Source organism: Dama dama, chromosome 26 (assembly GCF_033118175.1).
Source record: "Dama dama isolate Ldn47 chromosome 26, ASM3311817v1, whole genome shotgun sequence".
NCBI classification, from domain to species: Eukaryota; Metazoa; Chordata; class Mammalia; order Artiodactyla; family Cervidae; genus Dama; species Dama dama.
In genome coordinates, this window is record NC_083706.1 from 24,670,758 (window position 1) to 24,692,273 (window position 21,516).

The 21,516-nt window shown below is 36.9% G+C and overlaps 1 protein-coding gene across 8 annotated transcripts in view; it reads left to right on the forward strand.

Moving 5' to 3' along the window:
* AKAP7 (A-kinase anchoring protein 7) overlaps positions 1–21,516 on the forward strand; it is a 130,949-nt gene that overhangs the window by 65,654 nt on the left and 43,779 nt on the right. For 7 of the 8 annotated variants that reach the window (XM_061130607.1, XM_061130605.1, XM_061130608.1 and 4 more), the window contains exon 7: positions 1,169–1,316. In XM_061130607.1, the coding sequence (XP_060986590.1) occupies positions 1,169–1,316 (148 nt within the window). Of the gene's footprint in view, positions 1–1,168; positions 1,317–1,954; positions 2,105–21,516 lie in introns of those variants that run through there. The other variant, XM_061130613.1, reaches the window with a different exon arrangement.

Here is a 21,516-nt window from a genome sequence, read left to right on the forward strand (position 1 = left end):
GAATAAATTATATCTCCATACAGTGGAATACTATGAAAATATAAAAATACTTTCACATTTATTTATTACTTATCAATATGACATATTAACTGAAAAAAGCTGATTATCAAATAGTATTCATGGTACAACTCATGCATAGGAAAAATAAAATACATAAAATTTTAGTAGGAGTGATTTTATTTTTTTATATCTGCATTTAAATTTTTTGTGTGATTTTTGTGAGTAAAAAGGGAAAGTACATATTCTAATTATACTTTAGTAGGATTTATATAAGTATAATTTGAAAATAACATACACACATAGAGAAAGACTTGAAGGATATATATACCACAGGGTTAATGTATTTTATTAATATATAAATAACAGGGTCATGAATGAGTTTTCATTTTCTTTTTTTCCCTATATTCTTTATATTTTCTGAGTTTTAGAAATGACAGGTATTTCCAGGGCAATGTAAATATATATATATACATTTAAAGGAAAAGTTTGGACATGGCCAGCTAGTAAACTTGCCCTGTAAAGGACTATATCTTCATCTCGATGACTGTGTTTTGGGACTGTGAGGCAGGTATAGGACCATGTATAGTGAGGGGAGAGGGAGACATTCTTTCCCGTGTTTGGGGGAACTAGCAAGTTACTAATTTTTCAACAACAGGCCCTGTTTCTGCTATGGAAGCACACAGAATCAGGAGGGGCAGGTAGAGAAAAACCTGAAAGACCTATTGACTCCAGTTTGGAATGGCCTTTAATTGCCTTTCAGATGATTCTTCCATAAGGAGTTTAAAAATTACATTCATTTATTAAAATGGATGGAAACGTTACATTCTACACACTATAAAATGTTACATTCCATGTCACTGAAAAATTCTCCCATTTCTCCACTGTCGTTGGAGATGATTACTCTTTCCTTGATACCTCAGATTTCAACTTGATATACCTTATTATTTTTGCTCAACACTCTTCAATTAAAAAAAAGAAATACAACTCATTCCAGGCAGAGAGACTTTAAAAACAACTTTACAGCAATTTTGTAGTATCCATTTTCAGATGCCAGTAGGCAGCACTTCATATCAAAATGTACTATCAGGTTCTAAGAAAGTGATAAAAATATGAATTGGTTGCCTAAGTGAAATGATTGATTGATGTGATTTTGTCTTGTCATTTCAAGGGAGTGAAAAAAATAGACCCCAAACTGTATGAAAAATTTATCAGCCATAGATTTGGAGAAGAAGTGGCACATTGTATAGATCTTTGCTCCATGCTGAAGAAAAAGCAAAGTAATGGCTATTATCACTGTGAGTCTTCAATTGTCATTGGTGAGTGGCATTTAAAAATTATTATCTTTGGTTTTGATTTCTTCAGTGTCATTTTGTTTTGGCAAATGTTAATGTTGTATGTTTTTCTCAGTGACATATTTTCCTAAACATTGTGTTTTGACAATAATACATTAAAAATTTTGTGGAACATATTCAGTATTTATATTTATCAGTCAAGATTTTAGTACCCATAGTTTTTATACTTCTGTGCTTTAAAATATAATCATCATGAAGTCTTGAAATGTTGATTCAAAATTCATTTCGGTGTAATTTTATTTTGTGAGTATGAAGAAAACGTTTTCATCAGCGAAGGGCTATATGATCACAGTCTTCTATGCCAGATATTTTCATCTTTGCTGCTTTTAATTAGGAATAGAATGTGCCAGGCCAGAAAGTTTCACTCTGAGAAGAAAAAGCATAGGTGGCCTGCAGAGATCGAAAACTTGTCTTTCAATGTCTTCCTTAAGAGAAACATGTTTTGAGGGGAGACCAAGATTCATGCATAAATGCTCTGTCATCTTATGAGGGAGATGGCTTGTGATGAGACAGATTCATACACAGTTATGTTTTCAAGTACAGAGCATGTACACCAAAAGAAGAATGTGAAAAACTGGAACAGGGGTATTTCTCGTTTGCAGTGTGACTGCCTTTCAAAGGAACCTGATCTGTTGTGACTGAAATTGACTATTTCAAGCTGGGCAATCTTCTTATAAAATTGTGAACTTCAAGACGACATCATTTGTATACTTTTTAAGTGACGTGAAAATAGAGAAGATAAAAATATGTATCTAAATATCTGAAAAATCTTCAACCAAGGTACTTTCTCTCCACCATCAAGGTCAGCTTGAAGAAAACCTATGGAAACATACATCCTGAAAGAATCTTTATACAGAAAGTATTTTTAAAATGTTCAGGAAGACAGTTTTATTTCTAAATTTTCATCAGAGAAGCCATTTTACTTTCCAAAAGTAAAATGGCCCTCTTAGACGGAAGATATTCAGTATGTCCTTTGAATTCTGTGTTCTGAAACATGTCAAGTGTGTTTTAAGGAAGACTTTTTTGTTTTCAGAACCTCTGTAAGAGAGCTGGCTTCCATCAAAGTTTTGATGCGGACCAAACATTTTTTAGGTTCACTGTAAAAAGCAAATTTAAATCCTTCTTGCATAATCCAGATTTTGGCTAGCTTTCCATATCTTCTCTGTAATTACTTTAGACCAACCTTGAAGGAGAACTCGGTGCTTCATTGCCTCTCCCACTCCTATTTTTTTAATAAAAGAGCATTATGTAGATTTTACTGAAGGTATTGTGGGCCTGCATTATGCAGCTCACAGCATGGATCTCCAATATTGCCATTATACAGCTCTGTTCAGCTCACCCCGAATTACTCTGCTCCACTCACTGGGTTTTCTTTTACTGCTCTTTTCCAGCTTGGTTTCGAAAACTCCCCTTATCCTAGGCAATTTCTCTCGACTTTTTCTCTCAGGCTCTTTATCTCTCATCCTTTTCTAATTCACAGCAATTCAGCTTCTTTCAAATTTCCCCCATATGGATTATTAACATTATTTAAAAAATGGTTTTTGCCTATTACACATAATCTGTATTCTCCTACCATTCTGAACATTAATGTCAACATTGAAAATGATAATTATTTTATAATCATTGACCAATTTTAATACACACTAGAGTCTTATATTTGCTGTGGATAATTATTGATTTTCTTGATCTTACCCAAGTTTTACAGCAGAAAATATTGGGCAGGATTCAGGACTCTTTTTTTGTGGGTTTCATTTCTTGTTCAGGTTTTTTTTTTGTATTATCTTAAAAAGATTTTTTTTATTGGAGTATGGTTGATTTACAGTGTTGTGTTAGTTTCAGCTGTACAGTGAAGTGAATCGGTTATATATATATAGATATATCTCCACTCTTTGAGATTCTTTGCCCATTTAAGCTGTTGTGGAGCATTGAGGAGAGTTCTCTGTGCTGTACAATGGCTCCTTATTAGTTACATATTTTATATATAGTAATGTGTGTATGTCAATCCCAACCTCCCAATGTATCCCTTGCCCTTACCCTCTGATAACCGTAACTTTGTTTTCTACATTTGTAACTCTATTTCTGTTTTGTAGATAAGTTCATTTGTACAACTGTACCCTTTTTTTTTAGATTCCACATATAAATAATATCTGTCATATGATTATTTGTCTTTCTCTGTCTGACTTGCTTCACTCAGTTCGACAATTTCTGGGTCCACCCATGTTCCTGCAAGTGGCATTATTTCCTTCTCTTTTTTGTGGCTTTGTGATCATCCATTGTGTCTGTGTTCCACATCTTCTTCATCTATTCCTCTGTTGATGGACATTTGGGTTGCTTCCGTGTCCTGGCTGTTGTAAATAGTGCTGTCGTGAACCCTGGAGAACATGTATCTTTTCAAATTATGGTTTTCTACTGATATATGTCCAGGAATGGGATTGCAGGATCTTATGGTATGGATTTTCAGTTTTTTAATGAGTCTCCATACTGTTCTTCATAGTGGGTATACCAGTTTACATTCCCACCATCAGTGTAGGAGGGTTCTCTTTTTTCCACAGCCTCTCCAGCTTTTATTGTTTGCGTAACAGATTTTTGATGATGGCCATTATGACCAGTGTGAAAGTGAGTCTCTCAGTTGTGTCCGACTCTTTGCAACCCCATGGACTGTAACCCACTAGACTGTCCATGGAATTCTTCAGGCAAGAATACTGGAGTGGGTTGCCATGCCCTTCTCCAGGGGATCGTCCCAACCCAGGGATTGAACCCAGGTCTCCCTCATCACAGGTGGATTCTTTACTGTCTGAGCCATTAGGAAAGCCCCCCTGACCAGTGTGAGGTGATATCTTATTTGTAGTTTTGGTCAAATAATGAGTGGTTGAGCATCTTTTCATGTGCTTTTTAGCCATATGGGTGCTTTCTTTGGAGAATGGTGTCTTTTAGATCTTCACTCTTTTGTTCAAATTTAATTGGCTTACATTTGGTATGGTTGCTCTTTAATTTGATATTAATTCAAATATAATGTCTGTTTCCTGAACCTTGAAACCAGTATTGTGTTGTATACAAAGAATGGGACAGATTTCAGATGATCATGAGATACTTTGTGTTCACAATTCTAGAGTAGAATTTGGGCTTCAGGAACTCTGGGAACCTCCTGAAATTATTCATAAAACTGTATATATAGATACATATGTGAATTTTTGTGGGGAGAGAATTTTTAGATTTGCAAATTTCCTATCTTAATTTGTTAGTGGTGCATTTTTGGATAATACTGGATTTCAAATCACTGATTTTATTTTCAGCTGTCTCATTTATACTGTTTAGGGCATTTAAAAAATACCAGTGACTATATGCTTCATTTCCAAGATTTGCAGTTGATTTTTATCATATTTTCCTGCTTGGCTCTTTGATTATGGATGTATTCCTTCATTTATCTCTTTCATGATTTCAATATAATTAATTTTGAAAATTCTTATCATATTTGACGATCTGGTTCCTTGGGTATGAATTCTTCTATTTGTTGGGTCTTTTGTGGCACTTGATTTCCTCTGGTGCTTTTAAAGTTTTTTTGAGAACTCATTTGTGGTTTTGCAGATGTCTCAGCCCTGGTCCCACAGGGTAATTGCTTTGTATTAGGAACTGGCAGCAGCAAGCTATTTTTGTCCATAAGGAGTTGGATTTCATTCTTCTTGTAACTCTTAATAGTTTGTGAGAATGTTTTTTTTTTTTTTTAAGAATAAATATTATTAGCCTTTGCTATGTTGGCTTCAGGTATTTTCCAGGTTTTATTTTGCATTCAGTTTTGGTCACGAGAAATTTTTCATATTAGACGTTTTTAGTTTTGTAAAATTATAGATACAAAAATTCTGTGATTTCTTTAATTATTGTGACTAGAGTCATCTCCAAACTAAAAATTGGATACATTTTCATTTATATTTTCCTCTACTTTTTTGGTTATTTTTACGTTTGAGCTTTTCATCTATCTGGTGTGATCATTAATTAAGTACTCAGACACTCAGATTAAGAAAGAAATTCAGTTACTAAAAGTGGGTGTGAAATGGAGATTCAGTTTGAGGAAGTTTTTTTTAGAATTTTTTTGCACCCCGCCAACCTTTCTGTGTGTTCCGAAGATCACTACTTAGCAACCCTTCACATTGTCTTGGGGTTCCCTGGTGGCTCAGTTGTAAAGAATCTGCCTGCTAACGCAGGAGATGCAGGTTTGACCTCTGGGTGGGGAAGATCCCCTGGAGAAGGAAATTGCATCCCACTCCAGTATTCTTGCCTGGGAAATGCCATGGGTAGATGAGCCTGGTGGGCTACAGTCCATGGGGTTGCAAAAGAGTCAGACACGACTTAGTGGCTAAACAACTACCACATGTTGTATTAATACCGGACTAACACTGGGTTTTTGTTTGTTTTTATAATTGTTGCCAATTTAGGGGTAATTTTACTTAAAAAAATCTGGGTTTCTGGTGCCTTTGAACAATCAAAAAATATGGCCACACCTGTTTCACGATCTTGAATGCCGTGATTTCCTGGGTGGGTAGTAGGTACACCTTGAAAGCAGCTGCCTTTCATCACCCCCTCACTCTTGTTCTTTTTTTTACAGTCTACTTAACTCAGTCGCACTCCCCCTGTATTTCTTGACACCATCTGCATTTGGATCTCTTGGAACCTGTTGCTGTTCCCTGGGCCTGCTTACGTTTCCATGCTGAGCATTTTCTTCTCCAACTTCCCTCATTGTGTATCTTTATGTGGAGTGTTAGGGGGAAGTTTGGTAGGTTATGGAGGCAATAGTCATACATTCAGATGCAAGAAAAAAGTACTACTTTTTAATTCTCATCAAAAATTTGGTTGATAATATGCTTACTTCATATTGGGCTGTAACTTCTTGCAAACCTAACTGCATTCATTAATCATTTAAAATACAATTTTTTTTTTAAAGTGTAAAACCAGTCCTTCCTGGTGAATCCAGGGATAAAATATAGCTCAGATGTCCTAGGGTGGTGAAAGCTCTTCTCTGTGAGCTACTTACTGGAGTTGGGTGTATTAATTTTCCCCTGGCAGCTCTGTTCCATTTATATTTCCTTTGGGAAAGTAATTGACTAAATGACACCCTTTGGAAGATTGATGAGCAATTTAGTGCTTGCAAAGACTAGTTTGCTTTCAGCTGTCAGATATTTCTCATAGGAGGCAGTGGAGAATTTGGAAAGGTCCAGAAGGTCTTTTTTTTCCCCCAGGCCCGTGTACTTCTTTATAACTTTGGCAAGCAGAGGTACAAATATGATTTTCTGGGAACCCCAGCAGTTTAGTAATAATTACTCATCATTAATTTAATGAATGTTATTGAGTGTGTATGATGTGTGTACTCCTCTTGGATATCACGAGATACAGAGAAGTGTGAGAGATAGTCTTTAAGCGTATACAGTGTCACTGGGGAGCTGAGACTACATCTTAAAAATGGAGAGTGAGGAGGAGTAGATGAATAGCGCTTTGTCCATAACAATGATGAGCTTTGATAGGACACAGTGGAAGAAGCGTATAACTTTAGCTTACAGGAGAGCTGGGGATGGGGAGTTCAGGGCTTGGATAAATAGGCTGAGATGGATGGTAGAGAGAGGACACTGTCCAGGAACAATAGGTACGGTTTATAGTGGAGAGAAGCGGTACGTTAGGAGGCAGGGCAGAGCAGAGGTAATATTAGTGATAATATTAAGTGATAGGAATAATAGTCATTTTAGTGATAGGAGGAACTTTGAGTTTATAGTCTAGTTAGCTGATGAAGCTGTATGGGGAAGGTTTATGTGTTTGAGGAGTAGGTGAGGGAGGTAGGAAAGGAGATGGGCACAGTCGAATATACTAAGTCAGTGAATATGTGATAAAGGAGATTGAGTAGATAGATGTGGGATAAAAACAGGGTGGAGTTTAATACTCAACAGGAGGACACAAGAACTGGATCTTAAAGATAAGACCTTCAAATAGCTCCAGACTGTAGAAGAGGCAGTGAGGGGGCTGGCTGGAGTAGAAGCAAACAGGCCTATGCAGATGTGACAGACGAGAAGCGTCATGGTCAGTAGCTTAGTCATCACAGCTGTAGTCAGCAGTATGTATCCATTATCAAACCGGTCAGACTAACAAGACCCCAGACTCAGATTTTATGGGCTGAAACACTAGGGAGAATTCTGGGTGAGTTGAGTCAATGAATTTATTCTATCCAGATGTCCCTGCTTTTTGAGAATCACTGTTAAAAGACCTAGACAGCTCAGGCCAGTCTTGTCAGTCTTAAAAGGCTTGTCATGGTCCGTCCAGTGATTCCCATTGGTCCTATGTAGGTGGTGGTTCAGCCAAAAGAAAAGGACTTTTGGGGGTTATGTCCAAGGAGACCCTCAGATTTGACTTTGGTGTCCTAATCTTAAGTGCTCGTTTACCATTTGCAGCCAAGGCAGAGCTCCAAAAGCTCTGGATCTTGCCCAGTTTGGTATGGAAGCATGGGGATCTTCTCTATGGAAGGTAATGTTGTCACTGTGATTGACCCATTGATTGATGAGTCAGGAGTGGGAGGGAAAGGGAAGTCAGCAGTTTTTCTTCCTTGGGTGAGAAGCATAGCTAGGACACCAGTCTTTGAGCTTTCTAGAATCCTTAAATCTGAGCCTTTGTCATTTAAATGATAAGTAATAAATTTCTAAAATGTTTAATTTGAAAGTGTTTATATTGCTAAAATGTCATACACCCACTTAAAGGTCTACTTAGTAGGTAGGAGTATTGGCAAAATATATTTGTGTAAATATCTGCTTTTTTCTCATCAAATCATTTATTTTTATTAGTAAAAATGTGTTTCATTGTGCTTATCTTCTGAGTGATTTAATAGTCTAATAATTTGTAAGGTTATACTTTTGTTGAGCTTTAAACTCTTTTAAAATGCCTTTTTTTTTCCATTTATTTTTATTAGTTGGAGGCTAATTACTTTACAATATTGTAGTGGTTTTTGTCATACATTGACATGAATCAGCCATGGATTTACATGTATTCCCCATCCCAATCCCCGCTCCCACCTCCCTCTCTACCCGCTCCCTCTGGGTATTCCCAGTGCACCAGGCCCAAGCACTTGTCTCATGCATCCAACCTGGGCTGGTGATCTGTTTCACCCTAGATAATATACATGTTTTGATGCTGTTCTCTCGAAACATCCCACCCTCGCCTTCTCCCACAGAGTTCAAAAGTCTGTTCTGTACATGTGTGTCTCTTTTCTGTTTTGCATATAGGGTTATCATTACCATCTTTCTAAATTCCATATCTATGTGTTAGTATACTGTAATGTTCTTTATCTTTCTGGCTTACTTCACTCTGTATAATGGGCTCCAGTTTCATCCCTCTCATTAGAACTGATTCAAATGAATCCTTTTTAATGGCTGAGTAATATTCCATGGTGTATATGTACCACAGCTTCCTTAAAATGACTTTAGTCCCCTAGTTCTCAAAGATTGATCCATGGATCCCTGGCAGACCCTGAGATACTTTTAGAGTCTGTGTGAGGCCAAAACTATTTTTATAATAATACTAAGATATTATTTGCCTTTTCTTTTGGGATTAAGATTTACACTGATGATGCAATAGCATTGGTGGGTAAAACTGTGGGTGACCAGTGTGAATCAAAGCAGTTGCAAAAAAAAAAAAAAAGCCAATTTAACCTAAGAATGTTCTTGCTGAGTAGTAATAATTATTAATTGTATTTAATCTCAACCTTTGAGAATGTATCTCTTTAATATTTATGTAACAAAAATGAGAGGCGCTCATAAAGCACCTCCGTATATTGAAGTGGGAGGTTGACTCAAGGAAAAGCACAGTTTGGTTGTTTAAGTGTTGAGCTAAAGTAGCCACTTCCCTTCATGGAACACCATTTTTTCTTGAAAAAGGACCCTTACACATTTTTTGTTTTCACATTTGGGTATTTGGCAGACATTGTCTTGAAAAGAAATAAACCTGTCACATCAAGGAAAACTGGCATGGTTTACTGCTAATAAATAAAATTCAAGCTTTCAGACAATAATAAGAATTTAAGAAAACTAATCTATTACTGTGAGTAGACAGATTCCTAAACTTAAAGACTTCCCCACTGTTTTTAATGGAAAATTTTCTATGGAAGAGTAAAGGACAGAGTAGAGTAAGGAACTTGATTTTCCAGGTTGTTTTTATCTATCAAACTTTGTTTTTACTCTTTTGAGGTATAAGTGTCAGTGTTAAGTGTTAGTCACTCAGCCATGCCCGACTCTTTGTGACCCCATGGACTGCAGCCCACCAGGCTCCTCTGTCCATGAAATTTTCCAGGCAAGGATACTGGAGTGGGTTGCCTTTTCCTTCTCCAGGGGATCTTCCCAACCCAGGGATTGAACCCAGGTCTCCTGCACTGCAGGCAGATTTGAGGTATAACTTACACTCAAAATTTGTACCTGATTAGATGGGCATGAGTTTGAGTAAACTCCGGGAGTTGGTGATGGACAGGGAGGCCTGGTGTGCTGTGATTCATGGGGTTGCAAAGAGTGGACACGACTGAGCGACTGAACTGAACTGAACTGAAGGTGTATAAGTTGATCAGTTTTTAACATATGTATGCACCTGTAAAACCATTATCATCATCAAGATACTGAAAATTTCCTTTCCCTCAGATGTTTACTTACTCCTCTTTGTAACCCATGAAGACTTTCCTAGTAAGAAGATGTGATATTAATGAATTTTTTGATGGTATATGATGAAATATGTCAAAATATGGAGAATCTTTGTAACTCAGTGAATTTGTATTTTTAAAATGACTGATGCGTGTTGTTACAAAGACTTGTGTGGATAAAAGACCCATTAATATTCAAGATAGACCAAAAGATTTGACTGTAAAGAATATATATAAATTTATTGATCCCTTTTAAGAGTCAATGTTGCAACTTGTCGAGTTGCAGTGTAATATCAAAGAAGAATGTTCACAGTTATCTGAAAAGGCTCTCTCCTCCCTTTTCCAAATATACTTCTCTGTGAGGTTGGATTTTTCTTATACTTCAAATGAAACAACATATTGCAACAGACTGAATGCAGAAACAGATATGAGGATAAATCTGTCTTTGATTAAGCCACACATTAAAGAAAGTCACAAGAATGTAAAATAATGCCATTCATCTCACTATAAAATTTTTAATTAAAAATATAGTTATTTTCACAAAACATTTGTGATGATATTATATATATATAGTGAATTTATCATTGATATATATATATTTTTTTTCATTTATTTTTATTAGTTGGAGGCTAATTACTTTACAGTATTATAGTGGGTTTTGTCATACATTGAAATGAATCAGCCATGGATTTACATGTGTTCCCCATCCCAACCACCCCCCCCCCCCCCACCTCCTTCTCTACCCGATCTCTCTGGGTCTTCCCAGTGCACCAGGCCCGAGCACTTGTCTCATGCATCCAACCTGGGCTGGTGATCTGTTTCACCCTAGATAATATACATGTTTCGATGCTGTTCTCTTGAAACATCCCACCCTCGCCTTCTCCCACAGAGTCCAAGAGTCTGTTCTGTACATCTGTGTCTCTTTTTCTGTTTTGCATATAGGGTTATCGTTACCATCTTTCTAAATTCCATATATATGTGTTAGTATGCTGTAATGTTCTTTATCTTTCTGGCTTACTTCACTCTGTATAATGGGCTCCAGTTTCATCCATCTCATTAGAACTGATTCAAATGAATTCTTTTTAACGGCTGAGTAATATTCCATGGTGTATATGTACCACAGCTTCCTTATCCATTCATCTGCTGATGGGCATCTAGGTTGCTTCCATGTCCTGGCTATTATAAACAGTGCTGCGATGAACATTGGGGTGCACGTGTCTCTTTCAGATCTGGTTTCCTCTGTGTATGCCCAGAAGTGGGATTGCTGGGTCATATGGCAGTTCTATTTCCAGTTTTTTAAGGAATCTCTACACTGTTTTCCATAGTGGCTGTACTAGTTTGCATTCCCACCAACAGTGTAAGAGAGTTCCCTTTTCTCCACACCCTCTCCAGCATTTGTTGCTTGTAGACTTTTGGATAGCAGCCATCCTGACTGGCGTGTAATGGTACCTCACTGTGGTTTTGATTTGCATTTCTCTGATAATGAGTGATGTTGAGCATCTTTTCATGTGTTTGTTAGCCATCTGTATGTCTTCTTTGGAAAAATGTCTGTTTAGTTCTTTGGCCCACTTTTTGATTGGGTCATTTATTTTTCTGGAATTGAGCTGCAGGAGTTGCATGTATATTTTTGAGATCAATCCTTTGTCAGTTGCTTCATTTGCTATTATTTTCTCCCAATCTGAGGGCTGTCTTTTCACCTTCCTTATAGTTTTCTTTGTTGTGCAAAAACTTTTAAGTTTAATTAGGTCCCATTTGTTTATTTTTGCTTTTATTTCCAATATTCTGGGAGGTGGGTCATAGAGGATCCTGCTGTGATTTATGTCGGAGAGTGTTTTGCCTATGTTCTCCTCTAGGAGTTTTATAGTTTCTGGTCTTACATTTAGATCTTTAATCCACTTTGAGTTTATTTTTGTGTATGGTGTCAGAAAGTGTTCTAGTTTCATTCTTTTACAAGTGGTTGACCAGTTTTCCCAGCACCACTTGTTAAAGAGATTGTCTTTTTTCCATTGTATATCCTTGCCTACTTTGTCGAAGATAAGGTGTCCATAGGTTCGTGGATTTATCTCTGGGCTTTCTATTTTGTTCCATTGGTCTGTATTTCTGTCTGTGCCAGTACCATACTGTCTTGATGACTGTGGCTTTGTAGTAGAGTCTGAAGTCAGGCAGATTGATTCCTCCAGTTCCATTCTTCTTTCTTAAGATTACTTTGGCTATTCGAGCTTTTTTGTATTTCCATACAAATTGTGAAATTATTTGTTCTAGTTCTGTGAAAAATACCGTTGGTAACTTAATAGGGATTGCATTGAATATAGATTGCTTTGGGTAGTATAGCCATTTTGACAATATTGATTCTTCCAATCCATGAACATGGTGTTTTTCCATCTGTTGGTGTCCTCTTTGATTTCTTTCATCAGTGTTTTATAGTTTTCTATGTATAGGTCTTTTGTTTCTTTAGGTAGATATACTCCTAAGTATTTATTCTTTTTGTTGCAATGGTGAATGGTATTGTTTCCTTAATTTCTCTTTCTGTTTTCTCATTGTTAGTATATAGGAATGCAAGGGATTTCTGTGTGTTAATTTTATATCCTGCAACTTTACTATATTCGTTGATTAGCTCTAGTAATTTTCTGGTAGAGTCTTTAGGGTTTTCTATGTAGAGGATCATGTCATCTGCAAACAGCAAGAGTTTCACTTCTTCTTTTCGTATCTGGATTCCTTTTACTTCTTTTTCTGCTCTGATTGCTGTAGCCAAAACTTCCAAAACTATGTTGAATAGTAGTGGTGAGAATGGGCACCCTTGTCTTGTTCCTGATTTCAGGGGAAATGCTTTCAATTTTTCACCATTGAGGATAATGCTTGCTGTGGGTTTGTCATATATAGATTTTATTATGTTGAGGTATGTTTCTTCTATTCCTGCTTTTTGGAGAGTTTTAATCATAAATGGGTGTTGATTTTGTCAAAGGCTTTCTCTGCATCTATTGAGATAATCATATGGTTTTTATCTTTCAATTTGTTAATGTGGTGTATTACATTGATTGACTTGCAGATATTAAAGAATCCTTGCATTCCTGGGATAAAGCCCACTTGGTCATGGTGTATGATTTTTTTAATATGTTGTTGGATTCTGTTTGCTAGAATTTTGTTAAGGATTTTTGCATCTATGTTCATCAGTGATATTGGCCTGTAGTTTTCTTTTCTTGTGGCATCTTTGTCTGATTTTGGAATTAGGGTGATGGTGGCCTCATAGAATGAGTTTACCTTCTTCTGCAATTTTCCAGAGGAGTTTGAGTAAGATAGGTGTTAGCTCTTCTCTAAATTTTTGGTAGAATTCAGCTGTGAAGCCATCTGGTCCTGGGCTTTTGTTTGCTGGAAGATTTCTGATTACAGTTTCGATTTCCTTGCTTGTGGTGGGTCTGTTAAGATCTTCTATTTCTTCCTGGTTCAGTTTTGGAAAGTTATACTTTTCTAAGAATATGTCCATTTCTTCCAAGTTGTCCATTTTATTGGCATAGAGCTGCTGGTAGTAGTCTCTTATGATCCTTTGTATTTCAGTGTTGTCTGTTGTGATCTCTCCATTTTCATTTCTAATTTTGTTAATTTGGTTCTCCTCTCTTTGTTTCTTAATGAGTCTTGCTAATGGTCTGTCAATTTTGTTTATTTTTTCAAAAAACCAGCCTTTAGCTTTGTTGATTTTTGCTGTGGTCTCTTTAGTTTCTTTTGCATTTATTTCTGCCCTAATTTTTAAGATTTCTTTCCTTCTACTAACCCTGGGGTTCTTCATTTCTTCCTTCTCTAGTTGCTTTAGGTGTAGAGTTAGGTTATTTATTTGACTTTTTTCTTGTTTCTTGAGGTAAGCCTGTAATGCTATGAACCTTCCCCTTAGCACTGCTTTTACAGTGTCCCATAGGTTTTGGGTTGTTGTGTTTTCATTTTCATTCATTTCTATGCATATTTTGATTTCTTTTTTGATTTCTTCTATGATTTGTTGGTTGTTCAGAAGCGTGTTATTCAGCCTCCGTATGTTTGAATTTTTAACAATTTTTTCCCTGTAATTGAGATCTAATCTTATTGCATTGTGGTCAGAAAAGATGACTGGAATGATTTCAGTTTTTTTGATTTACCAAGACTAGATTTATGGCCCAGGATGTGATCTATTCTGGAGAAGGTTCCGTGTGCACTTGAGAAAAAGGTGAAGTTGATTGTTTTGGGGTGAAATGTCCTATAGATATCAATTAGGTCTAGCTGGTCCATTGTGTCATTTAAAGTTTGTGTTTCCTTGTTGATTTTCTGTTTAGTTGATCTATCCATAGTTGTGAGTGGGGTATTAAAGTCTCCCACTATTATTGTGTTACTATTAATTTCCTCTTTCATACTTGTTAGCGTTTGCCTTACATATTGCGGTGCTCCTATGTTAGGTGCATATATATTTATAATTGTTATATCTTCTTCTTGGATTGATCCTTTGATCATTATGTAGTGTCCTTCTTTGTCTCTTTTCACATCCTTTATTTGAAAGTCTATTTCATCTGATATGAGTATTGCGACTCCTGCTTACTTTTGTTCTCCATTTGCATGAAATATTTTTTCCAGCCCTTCACTTTTAGTCTGTATGTGTCTCTTGTTTTGAGGTGGGTCTCTTGTAGACAACATATATAGGGGTCTCGTTTTTGCATCCATTCAGCCAGTCTTTGTCTTTTGGTTGGGGCATTCAACCCATTTACATTTAAGGTAATTATTGATAGGTATGGTCCCGTTGCCATTTACTTTGTTGTTTTGGGTTCATGTTTATACAACGTTTCTGTGTTTCCTGTCTAGAGAAGATCCTTTAGCATTTGTTGAAGAGCTGGTTTGGTGGTGCTGAATTCTCTCAGCTTTTGCTTATCTGTAAAGCTTTTGAATTCTCCTTCATATCTGAATGCGATCCTTGCTGGGCACAGTAATCTAAGTTGTAGGTTATTCTCTTTCATTACTTTCAGTATGTCCTGCCATTCCCTTCTGGCCTGGAGGGTTTCTATTGATAGATCAGCTGTTATCCTTATGGGAATCCCTTTGTGTGTTATTTGTTGTTTCTCCCTTGCTGCTTTGAATATTTGTTCTTTGTGTTTGATCTTTGTTAATTTGATTAATATGTGTCTTGGGGTGTTTTGCCTTGGGTTTATCCTGTTTGGGACTCTCTGGGTTTCTTGGACTTGGGTGGCTATTTCCTTCCCCATTTTAGGGAAGTTTTCAGCTATTATCTCCTCGAGTATTTTCTCATGGCCTTTCTTTTTGTCTTCTTCTTCTGGGACTCCTATGATTCGAATGTTGGGGCGTTTCACATTGTCCCAGAGATCCCTGAGGTTGTCCTCATTTCTTTTGATTCTTTTTTTCTTTTTTCTTCTCTGCTTCATTTATTTCCACCATTTTATCTTCTCCCTCACTTATCTTATCTTCTGTCTCTGTTATTCTACTCTTGGTTCCCTCCAGAGTGTTTTTGATCTCATTTATTGCATTATTCATTTTTAATTGACTCTTTTTTATTTCTTCTAGGTCTTTATTAAACATTTCTTGCATCTGCTCAATCTTTGTCTCCAGGCTGTTTATCTGTAACTCCATTTTGTTTTCAAGATTTTGGATCATTTTTATTATCATTATTCTAAATTCTTTTTCAGGTAGATTCCCTATCTCCTCTTCTTTTGTTTGACTTGGTGGGCATTTTTCATGTTCCTTTACCTGTTGGGTATTTCTCTGCCTTTTCATCTTGTTTAGATTGGTGTATCTGGAGTGGGCTTTCTGTATTCTGGAGGCCTGTGGTTCCTTTTTATTGTGGAGGTTTCACGCAGTGGGTGGGGTTGGACGATTGGCTTGTCAAGGTTTCCTGGTTAGGGAAGCTTGCGCCGGTGTTCTGGTGCGTGGAACTGAATTTCTTCTCTCTGGAGTGCAATGGATTGCCCAGTAATGAGTTTTGAGATGGGTCTATGTGTCAGGTGTGACTTTGGGCAGCCTGTAAGTTGACGCTCAGGGCTATATTCCTGCGTTGCTGGAGAATTTGTGTGGTATATCTTACTCTGAAACTTACTGGCTCTTGGGTGGTGGTTGGTTTCAGTGTAGGTATGGAGGCTTTTGAATGGTCTCCTATTACTTAATGTTCCTTGTAGTCAGGAGTTTTCTGGTGTTCTCAGGTTTTGAGTTTAAGTCTCCTGCCTCTGGATTTCAGTTTTATTCTTCCAGTAGTCTCAGGACTTCTCCAACTATACAGCACTGATAATAAAACTTGTAGGTTAATGGTGAAAAGATTGTCCGCCGTGAGGGACACCCGGAGAGGTTCACAGAGTTACATGAAGAAGGGGAGAGGGAGGAGGGAGATAGAGATGAACAGGAGGAGAAAAAGGGGGACTCAAGAGGAGAGAGACAGATCTATGCAGTTGTCTGTTCCCAAAGTGGTCTCCGTAGCCCAGACACCCACAGAGATTTATAGAATTGGATTGGGAAGAGTAGGGGAAGGGAGGAAATAGAGGTGATCTGGGGGAGAAAACGGAGAGTCAAAGTGGGAGAGAGTAATCAACACACTCCTGAATAAAAATGGGAACTGAATATTGGATTCTTAAATGTCCAAAGTTTATATCACATACTGAAAAACAAAGATTAAAAGTCTAGAGTAGAGGTTAGACTCTTAAAAATACAATATTAAAAACAAAAACAAAAACACAAAAAATTTTAGGAATATATATGAAGTTTGGTTTAAAAATAGGGCTTCTCTTTTTTTTTTTTTGCAAGGTTATAGTGAAATGAAAATGAAAATTAAGGAGTAGTAGAGGAGTAATAGAGGAATTTAAAAGAAAATAAGAGAAAAATAAAAAAAAAAAACAAGAAAAAAGAAAAGAAAAAAATTTTTTTCCTCCTTTCGAAGACAGTGGGCTGCTTTTCTGGGCGCCTCATGTCCTCAGCTAGCGATCAGAAGTTGTTTTGTGAAGTTTGCTCTGCATTCAATTGTTCTTTCGATGAATTTGTGGGGAAGAAAGTGGTCTCCCAGGCCTATTCCTCCGCCATCTTGGCTCCTCCCCCTATCATTGCTATTTTGAAAAGAATGAAATACACTTAAAAATCTTTTAATTTCTAATGTAGTAAATATACCAAATAAACAAAAGCTCTTGGTAGAGAGAGACTATAGATAAGCATTAACAGTGTAACAGAGTCTTGAGGCCAAAACATTTAGGATCTTCTGCTTCAGTTCATGTATCCAAGAAAACTATGAAAACACTTATTCCTCAGACAACTCTCCAAGCTTAATTTTGATCAATATTTCCAACCATTTCTTTGAACAGATTTAATTTTGATGTCTACTCAGTTACCTCTCTATAAAATATAAACCTGTTTGATTCCTCTCTCCTTAATTTTTTTGTTCATCCCTTTTAAATTTCCATTTTAGCATCCTGTGGTTAAAAATGTGACAAGTAGAAAAATACCCAAGACTGACAATAGCATATCTATGTGAAATGATATGTTAAAATCATATTATGTGAAATTTATATTCTATAGGAATATAGGAATGCCTCTTTTGTGGTGGGCAGGGCCAAAAATTTTTGTCTTGTATTCTTTTGCACAGGCTGACAGGGAAATGATTAAGAAAATTTCATCTCTACTTAGATTGGTTAAGGTGAATCTGTTTCAAGCATGTTATAAGAAGAAAAAGTAAAAAGTTTATCACCTAGGGGAACTGTACATTGTTTTTTCACTTGAAAACTTTAGCGGCTAGAAATTTTCCCTGTTCAAAATTATCATGTAATTTAAGAAGAGCTGAGTGCAAGATATTTAATTATTTACTCTATGGCATATAAATTGTGTGACAATGTAATTTGTCATCCAAATGGTACCCTTGGAAGTGTACTTTGCTGAGTTAGAAGAAAAGCAAGAGTATCCTGGTTTAACTGAGACTTACGTCATCCTACCTAGAAATCATAATGTTCTTGAAAAGCAGAACCTTTGACATGGTAGAATATTGTATTTCAACTGCCAGTCTTGTTCCTTTTTGTGATCTAATAGTTCTCTTCTTACAGGTTTTCTTGATGAAACCTGTAAGAAAGTTTCCCTGATGAAACCTGTCTACTAAAAAGAAAGTATTTGAAATTTCATTGTTATGCCCAAATAAAAATGAAAGAGAACTAATAGTTGGAACTTCCAGCTTATTTTTTTACATCTGCTTGAATTAGGGGATGTTGCAAGATAAGTAATTGAGCAAATGAACCTTAGTGATGGCTCACTGTATTAACGGGGTATCAGTTATTAATCTGATGCTAACACAAACTGGCAGCTATGGCTCAGGGTGTTTTGAAAATCCATCTGTTGGCCTGGTTTCAGACCTTATGACTTATATTAGACGCGCTGGGAATCTTACATATGAAAGGGGCCGTGCTATGTGGTAGATTTAACTGACAAGTTAAACACCACTGCTTGAATGATATAGTGATAATTTATGATATTTTATGATATATGTGTACAGCCTTTGATTTTAAGTGTATTTTAGGAAACATGAAAGTAAATATTGAGTTCCAAATAAAAAGAAAAATAAATGAATGAAATGATTAGAGGGCAGAGTCTGCAGTCAAAGGGAACCTTTAAGGTATAGGAAATTAATGTTAGGAAAGCCTTCTGATTGCCAAACATTATGGGTAACTGGCCCATCACATCACCTAATTGCCTCTGAACACATTTTTTTTTTTTTTACTAAGCTAGTATATTAGTGTTTTTAAAAGTACTTAGCACAGTGCCTGACATAAAGTTATAAAAATGTTAGTTATTAAGATTAACATCAGTAATAGTTATATTAGAATACTTATGGTAACCGTACTTATTCTTGACATCAGCACGCCCACTCAGATTATTATAAATTTGCTTTATTCCTAATGCTTTCCTTAAATTGGCATGGTATTAACACTGATATATTTCAAAAATAAAAATACTATATATAAATAAAATGCATATATATACACACATGCACACACATAACGTGTGTTTATCCATCAGATACCTTTGTGTGCCTGCTCAGTCACTCTGTCATGTCCAGCTCTTTGCGACCCCAGGGACTGCAGCCTGCCAGGCTCCTCTGTCCATGGAATTTCCCAGGCGAGAATACTGGAGTGGGTTGCCATTTCCTACTCTAGGGGATCTTCCTGACCCAGGAATCGAACCTGCATCTCCTGTGTCTCCCTCATTGGTAGGCAGATTCTTTACCACTGAGCTGCAATATTTTATATCGCATATACATATTTATGTGAAATTTATGTATATAAATACGATGGTAAAGATAGAAAATGGGCTTTATTATTTTGGGGGCTATGGGAAAAACACAGAATAGTGTTATTTATGTTTTGTATAAAATACCTAAAGCAATAACTGTTGCTAACAGAAAGAACAGCATTTTGTCAGTTCATCAACTGTGGCTCTATTTGATCTTATATTGACTAAGGTATTCAGGGAAATATTTTGTTTTGGTTCTGGCTATGAGTAAAGGAAACTACATTTATTTATCACATGGTTCATACCAGGGAACCATAGCTGCCAAATATATTTTCATTGCTAACAGCTCCCATAAAAGCCAATGCTTTTACTTAAGTCAGTCTTAACTTAATACACTTTAGAGGAAGAGAGTTCACAGTTGTGCTCCAACTATGCATTTTTAGCAACAGTTTAGTTTATAAGTATGGCATGAGTGAGTGAAAGTCACTCAGTCATGTCCACTGTACAGTCCATGGAATTCTCTAGGCCAGAATACTGGAGTGGATCACTGTTCCCTTCTCCAGGGGATCTTCCCACCCCAGGAATCGAACCCAGGTCTCCCACATTGCAGGCATATTCTTTGAGCCACCAGGGAAGCCCTAAGTATGGCATACATTTATCTATATAGGATGGTTGTTTAAAAAAATGAGCATGCCACCCTTTATCAATGATTTACTTTTCAGGACTTTTTCTTTGCTCAGAATTATTTAGACCTTTTCAGTCATTTTTCTAATTAAAAACATTTTTTTATTGTTTTATTTTTGGCTGCACCGGGTCTTCATTGCTGTGAGCGGGCTTTCTCTAGTTGCGGTAAGCCAGGGCTACTGTCCAGGGCTGTGCGAGGGCTTCTTGTCGTGGCAGCTTCTCCTGTTGCAGACCCTGAGCTCCAGGGTGCAGGAGCTCCGTTGTGGTGCATGGGCCTAGTTGCCCCGCAGCACGGGAAACCTTCCTGGACCAGGGATCGAACCCATGTCCCCTGTATTGGCAGGTGGATTCTTAGCCACTGGACCACCAGGGAAGTCCCACTTTTCTAATTTTAAACAGACCAAACAGTAGACGCCACATTTCTATTGAAAGTTAAATGTAAAGCTCTAGAGGCCACAGGGGCTTGCCTCTTCCGAGTCCATTTTCCTCCCACCCTGATCCCTGGTTGGCAGAGCCTTTCATTCCCTGTGAGACAGTGAACTTCAGAGCTCGTGGGCTCCACGTTAGCCCTTCAGGTGATTGGTCCCATTCTTCTCGCCAGTGCTTAGTTTAAGAAGTGGCATGTGACCCAGTTCTGATAGTGAGAGCAAGTCTGCTTGGGATCCCAGAGGAAAGTGTTTTTTGATGATGCATAATTTGTTGGGAAGAGGACATCATTATTTTTAGCTGGAATTTGTTGAATATGCATATGACCCCAGACTTAGCATCTTAACCACAGGGACAAGTAGGGGACTTCAAGCCTGATGTGCTGAGTATGGGAGACTAGAACATGACTCTTGATCTTCTTTTTTTAATTTATTTTTAATTTGAGGATAATTGCTTCACAATGTTGTTTGGTTTCCGCCATATAACAGCGTGAGTCAGCCATAAGTATACATATATCTCCTCCCTCTTGAACCTGCTTCCCAATCTCCCTTGAGGATCTTCTTAAGCCACAAAATTAACCAACCTAGAGCAATCTAATCTACCTTAGATTATAGGGGATAGTGACATTTAAAAAAATTCTTAACCATCTGAATCAAGAGTTTCTTGTTACTTGCAGCTGAATGCATCCTATCAGATATAACACATTTTGGATGTGAATTACAGAATGTATTAGCAGAAAAGACTGGGTGTTTTATGTATATTTAAACACAGTTCTGATAGCTACTAAAACTTTATGGTTGAATCTATAAACAGATAGAATATTGACATAGTGTAGCAGATGAATGTCAGCCTAGGCCCTGGTGGATCATGACAGGTCCTGAGACCTGCCAAAACCAATCTTGATTTAACTGCATTTCATCAGGTATAAGAAAATTTTCTTTTCATTATCTTGGGGATTCCCTTTCATTCTTCTGTATTACTTTGTGTTATTAGAGGAAAAAAGAATGAATAATTATATCCTGAGTCATTCAAGCACTCTTTATTTGAAGGCTTCAGATGCTTTACATCACAGGAAATGTGACTGACTGTTGTGCTATCAGTGAATCAAGACAAACAGTGAACCACTTTCAGAACTAAATATAGATTTGAGGATATTCTACGTAAAGAATTAGGACCTGTGGGAAA